Below are 21219 nucleotides of genomic sequence, written 5' to 3' on the forward strand. Positions count from 1 at the left end.
AAAATATATAGTTGATATGCACAAAGTTAGACTATTTTTTGATGGACAAACATTTCATAAGCATATTAGACTAAAAAGTTGCAGGATTGCATTGTTTAAAATGTATTTAACTCCTTAATATCAAACTGGTTAAAACTCTATGTCACTGGCCTTCGGATGGTCTTCACACAAGGTGCCTCCTGTTTGATGATTGCTCCACCCTCAAATATTATTGGACATTTGATAGGTCATGTGATTTTGATCACATGACACCACAGCTTTGTCTAATTTGGTCATACAAGTGCAGCTTGGTGAGCAAAAGAGACTTTCAAAAACATACAAAAAATCTTAATTATTCAAAAAGTTTGACATCAAGCATGTCTTTGCTTCATCATGCGTGTCTATAAGATTGAATTCATGAAGGTTTTCCATATAGGCTACTCATTAACGTTTATGATAGCACAACAGTTACTACTTTTGAGTTTGAGTTGATTTGTCATGTAGCCTATTTGTAACGAGTGACAATAGTCAGTAGTACACAATCCAAAAACTAATTACACAAAATCTGGTTGGTAAGAGTTTTTATTTTTGTACAACATAATAGGTCAAGCTATTTCACATCTTCTCCAGAAATATAGATCAGTATTACTATTAGAATAAATACATTCAGAACCTCTCATCTATGTGCAGACATTATAAATGTGTTGTGTGTGCATTTGCTTGTGCATGCGTGTGCTTGTGTGTCAGTGTGAGTTTGTGCAGCATTTTGTGGGTGTGTGGTGTTTTTTCATGCAAAGCGTTGCAGTATTAACTGAGCAGTGAGCCTATTGCTTAAGACTAAACTACAGCATTAGTACAAAGAAGGCCTCAGCCAAACTAAAACAGGGTCTAGCTGTCAGTTTGTCTTTGGAATATAGACTGATTTATGATTTGAACAACCATCACAACCTATACTAAGCAAATGTAATAATTTATGCATTGTGTGACCCTGATGATATTTATAGTAATGCACAAGCGACTACAGCCACTGAAGTCTATGAACAGACAGAGCTGTTCTCCTACCTATGTGTCAGCTGATGGTACGTTACAGCCTAACACATGCTTAGATTTACAAACTAGCACAATACACCTGATGAGAACGAACGAATAAAGCAAATGACTCATAATAAACGACCTGCCTATTCTGGCAGTTGTGACCTGACATCTGAATATTATAAATACTCAATACCAAATTTTGTAAACGTAATACAGCATTAATTTGGCACATTGAAAAATCGGTTACCATGGGCAGTTTATACACATATACAGTCAAGTCAGTACAGTTTATATAGGATTATGGAGAAGAAAAAAAATTCAAGTTATAACACAAGGATTCCCATCGATACGTATATGGAATGAGCACAATGCTATTGCATTATGGCACAAACACGCCACTTGAGTAAAAATCAGTAATAAATAAAAACAATAACTTTGTCATGATGATAAAAAGAACACAAATATGAGACGTTCTGCTTTAAAGTTTCCCTCTTCAGATGAGATCACATCGAGCAGTACACAAAAGGCTTTTGGAGTCTGTGCTTCAGTTATTTGTTGACTCGTGATTGTCTGGTAATACTGGTACGATACATCAGTATAGGTGTGCAGTAGGTGAGCTGTGAACCGAACCAACCGATCAGTCATTTACATTCAGTTACATTTACATCCCAACTATATGAGACAAAAAAATTATAAAAGCAAAAAAATGCTGATGCTCAATATTAACAAAGTAAAAGATAAAACAAAGAAAAAATCAAAACCAGTCAAAACATCTCCCACAGAAGCTCATTTGCTTAAACATGTCAAATACTTTGTTCGTCTGTAACATGAATTTGAGTTAATGTACTTGAGATGGTCAGTGACAAACTGCATTGTAACATTAGATTTTTAAAAACATAATCCTGTGCTTAGGAAGCAGGTCATGGAAAATGTGTGAATGGAAAAAAAATGATGTTAATTCAAATTAGTGGGCATTTTTATACTTGCTGATGTGTTTATATATGAATAAAATAAAAAGATTTTAAAATACACTAACATTCAAATATTTGAGGTTTGATCAACTTTTTCATGGTTTTGACAGAAGTCTCTTATGCTCACCAAGGCTGCATTTGTTTGATCAAACTACAATAAAAACAGTAATGTTGTGAAATTTTATTGCAAGTTAAAATAACTTTTTCATATATTTAAATACGTTTAAAAATATCACTTATACGTGTGATCACTCCAGTCTTCAGAGTGACATGATCCTTCAGAAATTTGCTGCAGAAACATTTCTTATCAATGTTGTAAACAGTTTTCCAGAATTCTTTGATGAGTAAAAAGTTCAAAAGAACAGCATTTATTTGAAACAGAATTTGTTTGTAACATTATAACAGTCTTTACTGTCACTTTTGATTAATTGAATGCATTCTTGCTGAATAAAAATTTACTAAAAATGGTTACTGAGCCCAAACTTTTGAATGGTAGTGTAGTAGGCCACAAATCACAAACATCTGTATTCATGCTTCAGTCTCTGTGGAGAAAAAAATAAATGAAAGGTGAAAACCCATTATATTATACATTAGTATTGTCAAACAGTGCAGTAAGAAACTAAAATGTGCTTTGTTTTTCCAATGATTTGCTCTCCATTGCAGAATAAGCCCTTCCTCACAAACCCTCCATAATTCAACAATCATCAATTCTGTCTACCGGAGTCCAAATCAATCATTTCCACATCAGACGATACTTCAGGCCATTCTAATCTCATTCTGTCTTGGCACGAAAGGAACATCTGATGAATTCTATTGCAAGTGGCAAACAGACACAACAGTGCAAGCCAAGAAAATCACTGGTTAAACTTAGTGAATCGTCACACAGCAAAAGTCAGATTAACTGATTTAATTATAATAAGACAAGTGTTGCTAAATACACGAACGAAGATTTTTTTGCACTGAATTGCAAAGCACGCAATATCAAGCGAAAAGGTTACAGTAAGACAAGTAGATTGATTTAGGAATATTTCTGTGGTTCAACGGTCAGGACGTTCAAGCTGCTGCAACCTTATTTTGACTGTTGACTCATAAGGATTCGATGTCTGTGAAAGATCACTAATGCATTGTGGACTTTTCCTGTAAACATTGAAGCTATTTTTTCCAATATCAATATTTCATATAATTATCTTCCTGACCCTGAACTGTGGTTCTGAGAGGTTTTTAGCCTACAGTATATTTGTGCGTACCTCTGGAAATTCTTGTGTGCTTTCTTCACTGAAATGTGTCTCTCTACACTGGAAATGTGGCTGATCTCTAGCCTGAGATGTTATTTACAATAGTGTACAGTAAAATATAAACACACCTAACAAAGGGTGACCTATAATTAAATAGTTTTGGGGTAACAGGTGGGATGATGATATGTAACAGAAAGATGACATCTAAAACGGAGCTAAAATGCATTTTAAGAGTTGCGTGGTTTCAAATACACATTCACAATTTTTTGTATAAATGAATATTTTTCCTACATAATTTAAAAACTAATGGTTATAGAAAGAAACAAAGAACATGAAATGTGACATAAAAGAATTTCATGGATGTGACCAAAGCATGATGATACTATAAATGCTGATCTCTGTTTAAAACCAAGTGTGTTCAGAAACCAACCAAGTGAAAACCAAGTGTGCAAGTCCTGAAAAGTGAAGCCAAAGCATTTCGATCGCCCCCTGGTGGCTGGCTGCAGTATAGGTCTTAATCTAACCTAATCTAATGGGACGCGAACCAAACTAAAAAATCCAATTACATTTCAAATATGTTTTTTTCCAAAGATGGTCTCTGTCATTTTAGGAAGTTGTCATCATTTTAGTTTGTTTTTGAAATCAGGGCGTACTATGGGATTGAATCTGCAGGAGTGGGAGTCTTGGCGGGACCTTGATGCCGCGGCTCCACCTCAGGATCACTAGATCCTGCACCGAACAACGTAATCGGCAACGACCGTTACTGGGATATTTTGGCTTCATTTTTCTACTGTGGAAGGAGGCGGAGACACGCTGTCCTTTTGTTTTTTACAGTCTATATTTAAAACCAATGACTATCCAGGATGATAGTGCCTGGAGTGCACATTGACCAGCTCGTTGTCCTCCCTCTTTCCTTCTTAAATGTTGTGCTGAGTGAAAGAGGACATCAGGAGCTGGTCGGAGTGATGGCTCTACAAGTACGTGATGCTGAAATGGCTGCCAGCAGACTTTATTCCTGGATGTATTTGGGTATTGTGTGTGTTGAGAGAGCAGTAGGAGCAGAGAGCAATGGATGGATCCATACAATGCCTTTTTCTCTCTGAACCAACTTTACTCAAAGCGCTCATAGTTTCGAGTTTGTCTTACACGTGGTACCATGTCAATCAACAGCCTGCAGGAGAAAGGAACAATGGAAATATCCTCATTAGAGACATTATAGTGTGGATGACTAATGTCTTAAAGTTATGGAGAAAACTATCGGTATGTTCCGTACATAAATAGATGATCGCAATAAATACACTTACTTTACTCCATAAGCTAGAATGATGAGTCCAATCAGGACCCCAATGGTCCCATCGAGGTACCAAATGTTGGGATAATGCCTAAACACCTCAGCACTAATGAGGATGGAAAAGCCCATGACACCTCCAACCATGGAATTGAAGCCTTCAGAAAAAAATAGAAAGAAGAAACAATTTATGTGTTATTATGAATTTTATCTTCATGACACAAAAAAAATATTAGAGGAAAAACTTAAAAGCAAATTAGAAATGTTACCTTGACAACTAACCAAAATAAATATGTTTATGTACTAAAATTACAAATACTAAAACTGAAATCGAATAAAAATGACAAAAACGCATAACAAAATGACTAAAACTTTAAAGAAAATTCAAATTAAATCTGAAAATATAAAACTGAAAGCTAATCAGTAGTGTAATTGTATATAAATAACATTGATAGTCACTGGGTTATTTACTATGTTCATAGACAGAGACAAGGAGGCACCATGAGCTAATAACCTGACATTTTTGTGAGTGTGTGTGTGTGTGTGTGTGTGTGTGTGTGTGTGTGTGTGTGTGTGTGTGTGTGTGTGTGTGTGTGTGTGTGTGTGTGTGTCGTACCATCAGTGATTAGGGCTCTGCTGGTCAAAACCCTTCCCAGCATGAACTTGGCAACTGCAAGAATGGTACACATGAAGCCACTGACGATGGAAACGCTGAACAGGAAGTCATCCTGGCAGGGAGACAGACAGTAAAAGAGACAGAAAAAAAGAAGTGTTCACAGTAGAAATTATACAGGGTCCATATGGCTGAATTATGAACTGAAAGTGAATGCACAGGCAATGCCAATATGGAGATGTTAAAACTAGAACTCTTAAAGGCCAGTGGAATAAAAGAGGGATAAAAGTATAACAATATAAATAGGTCTTTCAGTTGTGCATCTGTAACATGGGGCTCTTGAGGCGACGTAGAGATGAAGTGCAGTTCATTTTAAGCACAAGCGAAAAGTAGCCAACTTAATATTTAATAAGGAATTGAAAAAGCATGACATGACGAGGATTAGACTGGACTACATACCACAAAAACTGATTTAAACATGAAGGCTATAAATACACAAAGCTAAACCAGAATTTATATATGTGTGTATGTGTATGTGTATATGTAGATTACAGACATTAGGTGAAGATCTCCAAACCCATTAACTCTTACGGAACAAGAATATATGGGAATATACTGCAAAATATAATGCGATATATTATTTAGTACTTTTCCATTTATGGGAAACTAGTGCTTAAATTTTTCAATATTCTGCAATATACGCATTGACCATGTACAGTGTGGCTTTATATTAATACATATAAAATATTTATAAATGAAGACAAAAATAGCATTACATGTAATATTCAAGTTTTATCCTTTATTGTGTACATATATTGCACATACATGTTCCTATATAAATGTGAATGTATGTTCATATATATATATATATATATATATATATATAAACACACACACACACACACATTCGCGGAATGAGTTACAACAGATTTCTAGTTCCCAGCATGCTTTGCTTCTGACTGTTACAGGTGTTAAAATTAAGTGTTATTTAATGTGTTTTGCTCAATATTAATATAGGAGGGAGATCTGTTAGTGTTTAATGTTCTATTATTTAGTCATTTAAAAGGCTTTCTGGTATGTGTGAGTTTTTGGGGTTACCATTGTGCTGAAGAGTAGAGCCTTTGGTTCGGTTGACGATTGGCCAACGATTGGTTGATAGTCTCTTGACTAATTACTTTAATACAAGCAGGTGTGCTTGTGCTTTTGTTAACTAGCTTGAAAATATAAAACATTTATAATGTAAATAATAATAAAAATATAAGAAATATATTTCATTCTATATTTCTCTATGTGTGTTTATGTTGCATGAGTAAATATATCTGCAATATATTACACATGCACCATATCTGATCACATATACATATATATGATAATACTATATATTATGAAGATTATTAATGAATATAAAATTACATACATTATGATATATTAGTAAATATATTGTCACATATTTTTCAATATAAAAAGCAGCAATTCCTTATGTATTATTCAATATATTGTAATATATTAACAATATATTATTCTTTATTTTTTTTAAATATACTGTTAAACCATTTAATATATTGATCATTCATACAGTATATGGGAAATATATTTTCTTTTCATAAGGGAAAGCATCAAGAAAAAGGAAAACAAAAGGTAAAAATAGCTATAATAAATAATAAAATGTCTCTTATCAGTCCTTGGGACATTTTCAGGTGCAATGCCTGAAGTATCGTCTGAATTACAGCTGGTTTTGTCTCTCTTGTTTTTTCTCTTTTCTCTCCAAAGTAAGAATGTCAGCTTTCCACCCACACGACATGCAGAAGCACTTCTCCTACATTTCTAATATGACAGTTTGTTCAAAGACCTTCATCTCTGAGTAACAGCTGAGAGACAATGAATGTGTTAAAATTCAGACTTTCATATTTTAAGCTGTAGACCGGCTAGTTAAGACTGGCAATTTGGATGAACTGGACCACACAGATTTCAATAAGGCCACCTCAGAGATTCAGTGTGATGGCTATTTGCCAGTGAAGGGTGCTGACATGGAGAGGCCAGGTCTATCGAATTTGAGAAAGTAGCTGAGGGCTGATAGCATGAAAAAAGGATGGCACATTTAAGAAGGTGGAAGCCCATTTCCGAATCATCCATCCTAATGCAATGAGAGAACCAAAAGAAAGGATGGCTTAAGGCCAGCACAAATCCATCACTAAAGCTGCAGCGGTGATGTTTCATTAGCACTTATGGGGCAAAACAAGGCTTGAAAGCTCAGCTTTTCAGGGAAGAGGTGGCATTCACACATTCAGTAGTGACTTTATGACAATTTTAGCATGTTATTGAATATGGCAATGCTAATGTATTTGGTCTGCAGGACTACCCTACAGCAAACCCCTGAACCACACTATTTAAAGTCCTCATGAAATCAAAATTGACCCCTATTTACATATTTAGCACACATTACTGGTCTTGAGGTGAACAATTAATCTGTGCAAATTAATACTCAGAAAAAAAATAGTTTGTGATGGTAATCTTTAATCAAAATCTGAAAAGTTACTTCCGGTCTGGAATTTTCCAAAAACGTTAGTTTGACGACTTGGGTCGAAAACGCTTAACCACTCCCCTCCAACCGTTAAGGTCCTTGCACACTGAGTCAGAAATTCTCGTCTCTCATGTTAAAAAATAAATACGTCCTCACGTTGTGTTAATCACGTTTACACACTGCCTCCAAAACTTTCGTCCGTCATTAAAAAATTCGGATTGGGTTAGATTTTCTGCGTTTTTCGCATCCATAGCAATTGAGAGGTGTTTTGACAATTCAGAGCCACCGAATGACGAATACGAAAAAACGCATACGAAAATTTCGGACTCAGTGTGCAAGGACCTTTAGTCTGCTATGAGCGAGAAATGGAGAGGAGGTGCGCTAAAATAAAACCCTGCCCTCTGTTCAATATTCCGTTTCACTTGGAAATATGACACAACACTGAAGTAAAATCAGTTGTTACTTCCGGTTCACAGAGAATTTAAAAGCAATTTCATTGGCTCCAGGATCAGCAAAGGCCAATCAGCTTGTACCAAGCGATAATAATGTGGTCGCTTGCAGATTGCATGTAAAAGACCTATCAGCCTGCGCCATCTAGAGTTTCATGATTGAACTACACACACACACACACACATACACATCAATATAAATAATCTACTATTATTATTATTATTTGTACATTCTTACATTACTAAAGTCTACAATTTGATCAAACTAGAACTGATGTAGCCATTTAAATAAGTGCAATGGCAATGACAAATTATTATCTTTTTTACTAGACATAATGCAAATTGTCTATGTTAGTAAGTTAGAATTTACATTCAGTGGAAGCACTGTTATTTTAGTATTATTGGCTTTCATTTATTTTATTTCAGATTTATTTTTTGTAATTTTAGAACTTAAACTTATTTTATTTGAGTTAGGTGCCACGACAGCATTCCTAATCTTTATAAAAAAAATGTCAAGTTTAAGTTTTTCATCAAATATTTATACTTTAATTTTTTTAGATTTATTTTAATTAGCAAAAATTTAGATAACAATAGCAACCTTGGGTGTAAGTCACTCATTCCACTCCAGATTTGATTTACTGCCAGCCAGGAAATTGGCAACATTTTTTCTCTAAAATTTAATATGCATTTAATATGATTTTTCACACATTACAGATTCATCAAGTAAACTGCAGAGGACAGTGATAAAACTTTATCTTGACCCTCATGCTGTGCTGCTGGAGTGAACCATAACAGATCCCTTACACCTATTATTCTTGTCGTCTCTGTCTGACACCAGATTACTGCCGTTTCCTCATACTCATTAGCATTTCATAGTCTGGGAAGATGAAAAGGGTGGGAACTGCAATTTCCCAGCCAGAGAAGTAAACACTGAGTGAAAATACTCATTTGCATTTAGATTTTCTTTGATAAGAGAGGGGATAGCTTTAGGCCATCAATGGACAACAGTGACTGACTGTCATTAAAAATGAATAGTTTTTAGCTTCAAACAGTATAGACATTTTTTTCACTCAACATCATTTCATAATTTTTTCTCCCTCCCTTACATGTTTCCTAATTCAACATAAACAGAGAGTATTTTGTGATGCAGAGATAAGTAGAAAAGTCTCTAGACCTGGACATTAATTACAATTTTGTTGGTAGAAGATCAAGAAAATCATGTTCAGTAATGTCACATTAGGATGTATCAGTGCTCAGAGATTTATCATTGGAGATGAAAATAGGGATAGAGATAAACTCGCAATACCATTAATCACCACCTCTGAAATTATTATCCCACAACTCTTTGGAATGGTGCCAGTCTTTGATTAATTAACGGACAAAGACCTGTGTTAGCTGTGACTGCTGGGAAAAGCCACATCTGACCTTTGAGGTGAAATAATGTCCCTGTCCCAAATGTCACACTTCATATGCCCTTTCGGTCTTGTGGACGTACAATGGCTGCTGCGTGCGCATATAAATATGACACCCTGGCACTGAACTCACCACTTCAGGAAGAAGCTTGGTGGCCAAATCATGGATGGCCTTCCCCAAAATACACATAGACGACAAGATGAAAATCACTCCCAGGATCACACATGCTCTGTGGATGGAGAAAAGCAGAAAAGATATGTCGATAAAATTATTCAATTAATCAAATTTTATTATTTTATATATTTCGAGTATATAACTGATATGATGCATAAAATTGAAAAATAGAATTTAACTGTTCACCAGTCAGTAAGATTTTTTTTAAAGAAATTATTTAGCAAAGACACATTAAATTGATCAAAAGTGACAGTATAGAAATAAGGTTGCAAAACATTCTGTTTCAAATAAATGTTGTGCTTTTGAACTTTCTATTTATCAAAGAATCCTGCAAAAAAAAATGTGTCACAGTTTTCACAAAAATATTAAGCAGCACAACTGTTTTCAACATTGATAATAATAAGAAATGTTAGTTGAGTGCCAAATCAGCATTTTAGAATTATTTCTGAAGGATCATGTGACACTGAAGATTGGAGTAATGATGCTGAAAATTCAGCTTAGCCATCATAGATAACAGTTAGATAATATATCTAATTGATCAGTTATATAACAGTTCTTTTAAATTGTAATAACATTTCACAATACAGCTTTGGTGAGCAAAAGAGACTTCTTTCAGAAACATTATAAAATCGTATTGACCCCAAATGTTTGAACGGTATATATTAAACCTATTCTTTGTATATACAGTATGTGTAGCTAATGTTGGTTCAAGGTTGAAGCAAAAACATTGACTTTTTGTGATTTTTGTAATAAACCTATAGAACCTGTCCACAATGCATGTTCATATTCCCTGTGTGACAAGCGGCAACTGGTACACCTACAGAGACCTGCAATTCTTCTCTAGTATTGCGATATAAATCTCACACTCTGACACATCGACCAGAAAAATGAGATTCACAAGCTCTGAACAGACCTAGGATGAAACCAGCAGCACACACCTTTATCAACATAATACGTTGAGACGGTCAGGGTGAAAGCCAGAAACAAGGCAGATCACTCAACAGACTTGACAAGCAACCATGTTCAGACTTCAAAAATGTTGCATTGAATGTTGGTAGAATTTAATCTAAGGACATTGTGTTTTAAGATGTTCCACCACAATTCTAAATGTACTAGCTTTGCAAGGAACAGCCCTGCCAGTGAATTGCTGACTTATATTGTAATATGTTTGGAATATATTTTATGAATGTTGGTCACAGAGGAAGCATTATTTTATTTATTTTTTGTTATTTGCTGCAGGTCTTCTGTACCATGCAGTGCCCTACATACCACAGACAGCTCATCTTTTGTTTACTTACATGTATTCTCTATGGGCAGAGTGCACTGCTGCAGCGTTGCTATAGCGCCACAGCACTATAATGGAGGAAAGAACATCTAACGTCGCATCAAACTGAAAAACAACAGTGATTCTTCAGTGCTATAGAAATGATGCTCAAAGCATCTCACTATGTCACAAACTGAAATCCAGTGATATATTTAGTCTTAGAAAACATTCCCAGAGCTGCCTTTAGCACAAGCATGTTAACACTATTTAATAATATTTACACATAGAATGGTAACTGAACATTATATACCACAACACAATAACACACACTTCCAGACATCTTTGCCTAAAGAATAAAATGTAATTCATTCCTGCATTGACATTGATGTAACTCTAATATGATCCCTGAGATGTAGGGGTAATTATTTTTCATGACAAATATATGCATATATGCAATAACACTGAAAATGATACTTACAGCAAAGCCAAAAGCTGATGCACTGTGTCTCATGAAGGATACAGCTATGGGAAGAGCAAAAGAACAGAGAAGTAAATCAAACCATAAAGATTACACAGTACATTTTTACTAGTGTAAAGGAGATGATGTTGTTTCTGAACTTTAGCTTATTCTGATCTCATTTTTGGCAACACCACATTAAAATTAAAATTGTATTGGTATTACTTACCATTACATGGAATTATCCATTCTATTCAATTTAGTAACAATTTGGTAAATAATTTTAAGGCGACGTAGTTACACGTTACTACATGTACTTCCTAGTAATAACAGTAAATTATGCATAATTACAAGTAACTAACACTAAACCAAACCCTAACCTTTTATTTGAGTTAAGTACAATCTACATCACCTTAAAATAGAGTGTAACACAATTTAGTTCTATTCTATACCATGGTAACACCACAGTATTTTTTTGTAAAGGAAAACAATGAGTCCCACAAAAAGTATATCAATCAAAAATAAATAAATAGATAAATAAATAAATAATGGTAACACATGGCATAATAATGGTAACATAATGGCAACAAAATTGTATTTTACAGTGTATTTGTTACATGTTATGTATAGTTACTATAGTAATAACTCTAAACCATGCATAATTACATGCAATTAACCCTAAAACAAATCTTAAACCTATAGTAAGTACAAGTAGTTAATTCATATTTCTCCATACTTAAATGTATAATTACACTGTAACAAGGTTACACCTTAAAATAAAGTGTAACCTAAATAATAATAAAATAGTAATACAACATAACATCATAATATAATATAATATAATATAATATAATATAATATAATATAATATAATATAATATAATATAATATAATATAATATAATATAATATAATATAATATAATATAATATGATAAGCTAGAATACAAAAGACAAATTGCTTTTGGAAAGGCTGGTGAGGGGATTGTTACTTTTGTGTAACATCAGTGAATTTTACAAAAAGGGCAAATGCCTTCTGTACATGTTCAGCTCTGAGCCCAAACTGACGGCTCATTCACAGCACAGATCTGTTGTACAGTGTCTGCTGTTGTTATCAGTTGAAAGTGTTCTTGTAAAATCCCTTGTTAGATTTATCGGTATAATAATGCAGAGCCAAGTCACCCCACTATTTGCATCTATTAAAATGTGAATGGAAAAAGGCTGCCCGCTGTGTTTTGACTTTTTTGACAAAGCTCTCTGACTGCAGAGATGTGAGGCTCACCATTTTATCAACCGTGAGCTTGCATTTGAGAGGCTCTATTTGCTGCCCCCCTCTTGAGTGAAGAACTCTCACTGTTCTATTGATCTCTAACTTTGAAGACAGACTCGACCACCACGTGTCATAGCAACAGAGGGGCTGCTCACCACATGATATCTTACACTAACCTTGAAACAAAACAACAATTCTGCTCCAGATCTGTTGTTACGTATGGAAAACATGCAGAGATTTTTGGTTCATTAAAACAACTGATAAAAACAACTGGGGACTTTTTCAGAGCCCATAACAGATGTTGATGTAGTCAGTGTATTATAATATATAATATCCAACACCAACAACAGCAGAGCGGTGGCATTGTGGTCAGTACATGAGACCCGGCCGGGTCGCTCACCACTCAATAGTTTGGCCCAGATATATGCTCCCATCCCATTCTTTCTCTTCCTTTCCTAACTCTCGATCAATAAAAATGTGGCAAAAACAAGAAAAAACACTCTTAAAATTGGCATCTACTGGTTTAATGAAGAACCATAACAATCCATGACCTTTCCATTCCACAGTGGAAATGTTTTGGTGGAGTGGAGTTCTTTACATTAGGGAAAAAATGGTTCCTTTAAGAACTGTTCATTGAAACTCCATTGTTTGGGGAAGCAAAAATGGTTGGATCCATGTCATCGCTGTAAAGCCCCTTCACCCTCCCCCTTTTGGAACCTTTATTTATATGAATGTAGTTGTACAGCAAAACTACAAGCTTTAAGCAGCTTTAGATTCCTTGAATTTTTGCATTTAGCTGATCAGCAAAGGGCCCAAAACTATGCATGAAGTGTCATAATACTAGAAAGAACAACAAGCTTACAAGCTTAATTCCAAACATGTGCAATTGTTTGCTGTTGGCATCTGTGAAATTGACAATATGAGCAGACAAAAAAAGTACAGGATCTGGAAAAGATAACATACACATTCTTACTGGCCTATTTGCATATGAAATATTCCCCCAAAACTGAGCACATAAGCAGGAATGTGATGATCAAGTGAGTGTAGTTGCAGCAGAAGAAATATGCCTGAGGAAGTAGGTCAAAATAAGTGTAAATGTCTCTAGTACTGCATTACATCAATAATAGTATTAGCATTAACAAGAGAAAAAAAAAAAGAAAAAAAAAATCACAGAATGATTCAATTATGTTTTTTTTGCTGATGAAAAATGGTTTTGTAATTACTTCAACAAGCACATATGGGTGTGGTGTTCAGGTGTCATTAAGCCCAAAGTATACTTTGTTTTTTATGTGTACGCTAGCTTATGCGCACAGTCAAACGCCTAGCCTATCAAAGTATACTCCATTTGATAGCATGCACGCACACGCACATGCGCTCTAGAAAGTTTCATCTTTGTCCAGTGTCTGCACTATTTTTCTCCAGAAGTTATGACCGATAAATATGTCTTTGCATTCTTTTAAACTGAAGTTGCAGCAATCTCATAACCCCCTCACACAAGCACTCGTCAATGCTGGCGTCTGTTGTTGTTGCAGTATTTTGTTCTGTTTCTATAGTTTCGTTTTCTGCTGTGAAACAACAGTCCAGGCCAGTGTTTCCACCTTGTGGAACTGATTAGTGCAAAACTAATTCAATGCGCATTGGCATAAAAAAAAAATCCAGTGGCACATGTACTATTCTGGTGATGAAATTTGCGTCACATTCACTGTAAGAGGACCCTCACGTATGCATAAAAATCGAAGTATACTCTGGCCTTTATACATTTGTTTAGCGTATCTTATAAAGGTTTGTCCAGATCTTTGACAAATGCAGGTTTGACTTAAGATTCTAAGTCAGAACGCAAAACGAATACTCCCTGTAGGGGGTTTGCTAACAAGATACAAGACATCTATTAACAGGAGAAACGCTGTAGAGGATGAGACAGAGGAGAGAGAGGGAGATGGCTGGCACATCTCTGATTTGCACTCAATCACTATTTCACATTCAATCTCTTCCAGACTCAGGTGCTCCAAAGTCCCTTTGAAGGAAACTCAGTTCACTCAGAGGCCATATTTACAACGTCTCCGGGCAGCTATTTCACACATGCAAGACCAACTCTAGTTTACTTGAACGGAGAACAGCAAAATCTCCAAAAATGCTTGCCAAACTCACATTTAAATAACATATTTAAAATCAGCAAAGATTGGTCAGTTGATTTGAGAGTTCAGCTAAAAAATGTAATTCTGCCATCACTTACCTTCATGTAACAACAAACCTGTATGACTTTCTTTCTACCATGGAACACAAAAGGTGAATTTTTGGAAAAAATCCTGGCCACTCTTTTCAAAAGTGGTCCATACAACTTGATGTTGAAATGTCTTCTGAGGTCATATAATAACTTTGTATGGGAAAAAATCATCATTCATTCAGTCAGTCAGTCACATCATTCTTTTGAATCTTTTCAAAGAAAAGGTTGATCCAAGTCAACCTTTGAGCAACTAGACGGCATGTAAGTCCATATTGAAAGAAGATTATGCAACAAATCTTATCTGGTTTCAGTCTTCTATAACGTGTGGCTGTAGTAAAGCGCACAATGATGAAGGAGATATCAACAAAAACAGTCTTTAATGAATAAATCCAAAAAAACGTAACACACAGGAGGTCACTTGAAAAATGGAATAGCACAACCACTTCAACATAAACGAGACTGAGGGTTTATGCGTTTTGGCCGTTCATTTACACGAGAACACGACAACAGCGTTTTGGGGGCTTGAAAATGCAAACATTTGAAAACGGGTTTCAAAGTTGTTGAAAATGATAGGCTACCGATAACGTCTCCGTGTAAACTACAAAAACACGACTCTGTGAAAATGGTGATGAAATGCACGTGTATTACGTATTAAGGCATGCGCATTTGGGGCAAGTGCTCTTTAAAAGAATGCATATGTGCGCAAGCACATAGTTTTTCTTTACAAAGTGACATCACTACCGCATGAATAATACAGTGTTTTGTGTTTTTAGTCATTTTCACGGATCCGCGTCAACGGGGATTGTTTTGATAATGTTGTACATCTGTACAAAGAAAAAACCTTCACGTTTTTTTGTACATCGTTGTCAAGTAAACGTACCCTGAACCATGAACTGAGGAAACTAATGGCTTAAATGCACAGAGTAATTAACTGAACTAAGAACAGGAGTGGAACTAATGATTAACCATGGAAACAAACTAGCAGAATGAACTCAAGCAAACCATAACAGGGAACAGAATGAAAGCTAAACCAAAACACAATGAATATACTCCTGACAACAGAATGGAAATGAGATTTTAAATGTCCTTCTTTAATGAACGAGGAATGGTGGGAGAACCCCTCTCTCAGTGCTCCGGGCTGATAATGGCCACCGCTCCTGCTTTTCATCACACTAATCCCCGTTTCAGAGGACCAGAGCTGACTGAGGATGTCATTCCTCTTGTAAGACTGTGTGTGCTATGAATTTCAAAAGAAGGCAGAGACGTCAGTGAAATAGAAAGTAGGATTTCCTGCGTTTCTGATCAGATTTCAAAAGGCAGAACTGTTTAAAAGCTGTCACGAATATATTGCTAATAGCTTCATTGTTTACTGTAGTTTGTGACTTAAGATGTCACAGGTAATCGTGTGATTCCCTTTTTAATTATTTATTTGTGGTGCAGCGCAGCTAATTAGTTGTGAAGGGGATTTTCTGAGTGGAAATCCAGTACATTTTTTAACAGACTGGATAAATCAATAGCCAGTGTCTCACTAATTCGACTGTAATCTATTTGAAAGCCATTTTAGGAGCGCCCGAGAAAGCGTCACTTTGAAAGAATCAATGGACTTAAAGGAATATCAATATAGAACATGCTCCACTTTGAGTCAGGATAGTGACTGAGCAATCCCACACAGGCCTACGTGAATAATCAACATTTACCTCAGTCTGGTAATTTCTGCAAAGAACATAATTACCAATTCCAATCCAAATGAATCCAAATTCCTCGACCTCATGTAGCAGCCACGTTCGGGGACACTGGCTATCACAACAATGCTCTTCCTCAGCTCTGAAGCAATATGTTGTCTTTAATAATTCACAACCTACAGTGCTGGACAATTTGCCACATGCAGAGTGGAGTTTACTGCACTCCCACGATTCACCAGCACTGACATCAAATTAAGAGAATTTAATTTGAAAAACGGTGGAGTTTAGGCTTTATATGAAATATGATCATTATGGTGCCTTAAAAGGCCTTAAAGCAAGTTTAAATCATGCACTCTGTGGGTGAGACTAGCATTGAAGAAGCTTAAAAGTGTACACTGAGGGTCTAACATCTTGCTATTATTTGAATTATGTTTCATATAACCAGATTTCTGGAAACTATACCACAAACAAAAATAACCAACCAATCACAGATCTCCACTGTCTTATTAGAAAGAAAAAAGTACTAATTGAATCAAAGGGGAAAACAGCATTTGCAAACACATTTGCAGTATTAGCAATATTATTCAAGAAAGATTAAGGCACTTTGCACATTCATAAAGTAAGCTGTAATCTTCAATAGAATATTTGTACTGCTAAGACCTTTAGACAAAGGACAAATAAACAGAGCGAATATAGTGAAGCAGTATGTCAGTGACTTATTGCCCCAGTGACTTGACTGTGTATATTTAGTTTAGTGTTCAGCTGGGAGCTGGAGGAAAAGTGTGACTTTAAACACAACAAGAATTTACACTTTGCTTTACACACATTAATTTAGCATCAAACATGAAAAAAATTGCAAGTGTATCTGTCTGCATTTCACAAAACTACAAACCACTGCACTTTAGCTTGCCAAATTTGAAATTTACATGACACTTTAGATTTGCTTCAAGTCATTAATCAATGCGAATACTTATGAACTGATATATATTAAACTCAATATAATAAAATCTCAATTAATAATTATAATGTTATTAAATAAAATGTTTTTAAATAAAAACAAAAAGCTTTAGTCATAATTGTTTTGCCATTGCATATAAAACTCTTGAAAATATTAAGATTGATATTATTAGATTAACATTTAAATAATTTGATGTAATATAAAATGTGACATTTCGATGAAAATGCTACTTTTTCTGTGATTACTGATTATTGGTTATTTGAACAAGGTGGAGATAAATCTCTTCCCTATAAAGTATTCCCCTTATTCTCAGCATTATTCACAGATTCCAGGTATTCCCTCTTGTGGGACCCGCCACACGCCGACCCGACTCCTCTGTGGTACCGCATCCAGGCTCCAGAGCCCTAATCTAGGTTGATTTATTGAGGTCACACTCACAGCACATGCAGCTCACGTCTGAGCTCGGCTTCCAGGAGCCCCTTGAGACCTGAGACTCCAAGCCAATATGGCCGGTCGAGCAGATTTGCTTGGCTGCCGTTTATTAACAGGAAGAGCGCCGCACCTGCTTTCTGCTGCAGAACGCTATGAAATGTATACTGATATAGGCTTATATATGCCAGACTGAGGGTGTTTCATAAGGAAATTTTATGGCTTGTATGTGTGTTTCAAGGCATTTAGATTTAATGCCGTGTGTGTGAATCATGTGACAGGATTGGCATGTCCACAGACATATCTGATCCCCAGTCAGTTGTCACACTCACGTAAACACCCCGATAGTGTGTGACTGAGTGAATTCTGCAGGACTGAAAAGAATAATCAACGTCACTTAATACACACAGTAAATATTAATAATAATAGAAGTTAAATATTTTTGGAAAAAAGAAAGATGAAAATATTGTTTAATTGCTAAATGCTTGACAGGTGAAACTTGTCTGAAATAAGAATGAACAAATTAATTTAATGGTCACTGCTAACTGAGAGATACTGAGAGTAGACAAAACATCTAACTGTACTGAAATCATTTTTGCAATTACATTTTTGGATGGCAGACAACTGATACACTCTTAGACACTAATGGTTTCTGATTATAGATTCAGTCTCCGGATGTCAAAAACAAGATTAGTTTAACTACCTTGTTTATACATGTGTCACATAACGTGTAGGACAAAGCTCATGGAGACGAGGAATACATAGAAATAACCAAACGCTCAGGGGAAAACACCAAACACTCACGCTTACATTGACGATAACAGACAAAAGACTGAAGGAGAACACAAGGTATAAATACAGGGACTAACAAGATAACTAATGAGGTGATTGACAATGCACAGGTGATAGACATGACTAATTAGAACAATCATGGAACACTAGGAAACAGGACTGAACCAAAAACACAATGAAAGGGGGAAACACAGATCATACATGTAACAATAGGATCTGCTTGTTGGTATAATGACTTCATATTACTCAAAAGCTTATATGGTGTATTTTAGAGCAGCCTATTAGAGTATGGCACAGTGGAAACTATAACTATATTGGTAGATGAATATTTAATGACTTAAAGTTTGTTTGTTTTTTTAACAGTGAAACATTTTACCGTAATTCTTTATAGTGAATTTGAAGGGCTTTAGGGCTCTACACACAGTAAAAACCCCAGTGTTAAATCAACACTGCTCAGAGTACATATGGTCCCACTCTACAGAGTGTTAAAATTAACACTGAAGCAGTGTTGAAGTTAATGAGATAATTAAGTGATTAATGAAGTGATGATTGGCCATTAGTGGTGACACCTGATGATAACAAGCAGACTCACTGAAGGAAAGAGAAACACAAGAACTACTGACTTTGAACCATTATTGCACTTATTATTTTACCAGTTTGACTTTATTTCTGTCATTCATCTACACACGGTCTTATTTAGATTTAACAGAAGTTTAGATGGTAATGTTTTATGGAATGTTTCGTTTCATGTCACCATTATGGTGGTCAGTGTTTGCTTTAGTTGGGCTCTTGACCCTTTCGTTTTTAACATTAGTATTTTTCTGGCTGCTCCAACTCTGTGTTTATAAAGCACATGTGTTGTGGCAAAAGAAACTGTGACTTTGGCTGTGTTTCCTGAAAGCATTGCAAGCCTAATTTGATCGTGCAAACCATTTGTTGCAGTTGGTCTGCAATCAAGTAAGGCTTAAGATGCTTTTGGAAATGCAGCCCTGGTTATGATTTGATGATGAATTTACTAGTGACTTGATTCAATGATGGCACCCATCATTATAAACTGATTATCCACATGTTTTATAATTTTTTCACTACAGTAGTTACTTCCAACAATGTTTTCATGATCTGAAAATTTTTTAAATCACACACAGACATCAAGAATCTACATATGAATCTCAACAATGGTGACAATCAAACAAATGCTTAATGTTGCAGTGCATGATGGGAGCCACCAATCAGAACGCATCAATGGCTCACATCATGCATTGCAGCATGAATAAATTATGCAGCTGAATTGTCCTGTAATTTTCATTGTTTGCTTTTATTTTGCTATTGTTTTGTTCTGACTTTAGTAGCTTGTTTTGTGATGTTCAGAGTTTATCTGTTTGTCACTAGTTTGTTTATTGTCACCATTGTTGAGATTCATATGCTGATTCTTGATGTCTACGTGTTTAAACACAATAACTTCTTTGCACAAAGTATTTTCAAAATTTTTCATATTGCTGTTGGATCTCAAACTGTAGAATCTCAGAGCTACAATCACCAATAATAAAACGAGACATCAAGAATATAGTTAAAGATTTAGACTCTGAATGACATCTGTGAATCAGGACACTACATGATGATAATGTCATTATCATCAAAACATATTGTGAGCAGGTCATGTTTTCTCTTGCAATAACAAATGTGCTTTATAAACACAATGTTGGAACAGTCAGAGAAAAACTAATATTAACAAAAAGAAAAGAGTCAAGAGCCCAACTAAAGAAAACACTGACCACCATAATGGTAACTTAAGAAAACTTCCATAAAACATTACCATCTAAACTTCTGTTGAATCTCAAGAACTTTTGTCGATGTATGACAGAAATAAAGTCAAACTGGTAATAATAAATGCAACAATGTGTAATGACTCAAAGTCAGTTGTAGTTCTTGTGTTTCTCTTTTTTCTGTTATTTTTTCTCTTTCTGTCAATGATTCTGCTTATTAACATCAGGTGTCACCACTAATGGCCAATCACTTAATTAATCACTTAATTATCTCATTAACTTCAACACTGCTTCAGTGTTAACTTAATTATCTCATTAACTTCAACACTGCTTCAGTGTTAATTTTAACACTCTGTAGAGTGGGACCATATGTACTCTGAGCAGTGTTGATTTAACACTGGGGATTTTACTGTGCACTGAAGTGTGTAATAAACCAAAAAACATCAAATAGAATTGTAAAAATTGCAGATTACATGAACATGTCTGCCATTGTTCAACCAAACTAATGTAATTGGTCGAGTAAATCTGAAAGGAATGCTAAACCGAGTAAAGTTGACAACGCACTTTTCTAGGGAATCATTTTATAACTAGCTTACTAATATATTAAAGACAGAAAAAAAGTATTTTAACATTGAAGGTTGAAAGCTGACCTGATGAGCTGACATGCTTTAGGAGCACCTGCTCAGCACGTGAATGTGCTGTAG

The 21219-nt window shown here is 35.3% G+C and overlaps 1 protein-coding gene across 1 annotated transcript in view; it reads right to left on the bottom strand.

Annotated features, from left to right (window-relative positions):
* Window positions 1-550: 550 nt before the first annotated feature.
* The window catches only part of tmem163a (transmembrane protein 163a), a 34645-nt gene continuing 13976 nt past the window's right edge, over window positions 551-21219 (bottom strand). Inside the window, exons 3-8 of the mRNA XM_084420819.1 lie at window positions 11421-11464; window positions 10977-11068; window positions 9637-9733; window positions 5125-5236; window positions 4525-4666; window positions 551-4391 (exon numbers count right to left, since the gene is read on the bottom strand). Coding sequence (XP_084276945.1) covers window positions 4331-4391; window positions 4525-4666; window positions 5125-5236; window positions 9637-9733; window positions 10977-11068; window positions 11421-11464 — 548 coding nt within the window. The 3' untranslated portion in view covers window positions 551-4330. The remainder of the gene's footprint in view (window positions 4392-4524; window positions 4667-5124; window positions 5237-9636; window positions 9734-10976; window positions 11069-11420; window positions 11465-21219) is intronic.

This window comes from Rutilus rutilus (assembly GCF_951802725.1).
Source record: "Rutilus rutilus genome assembly, chromosome: 10".
NCBI lineage: Eukaryota > Metazoa > Chordata > Actinopteri > Cypriniformes > Leuciscidae > Rutilus > Rutilus rutilus.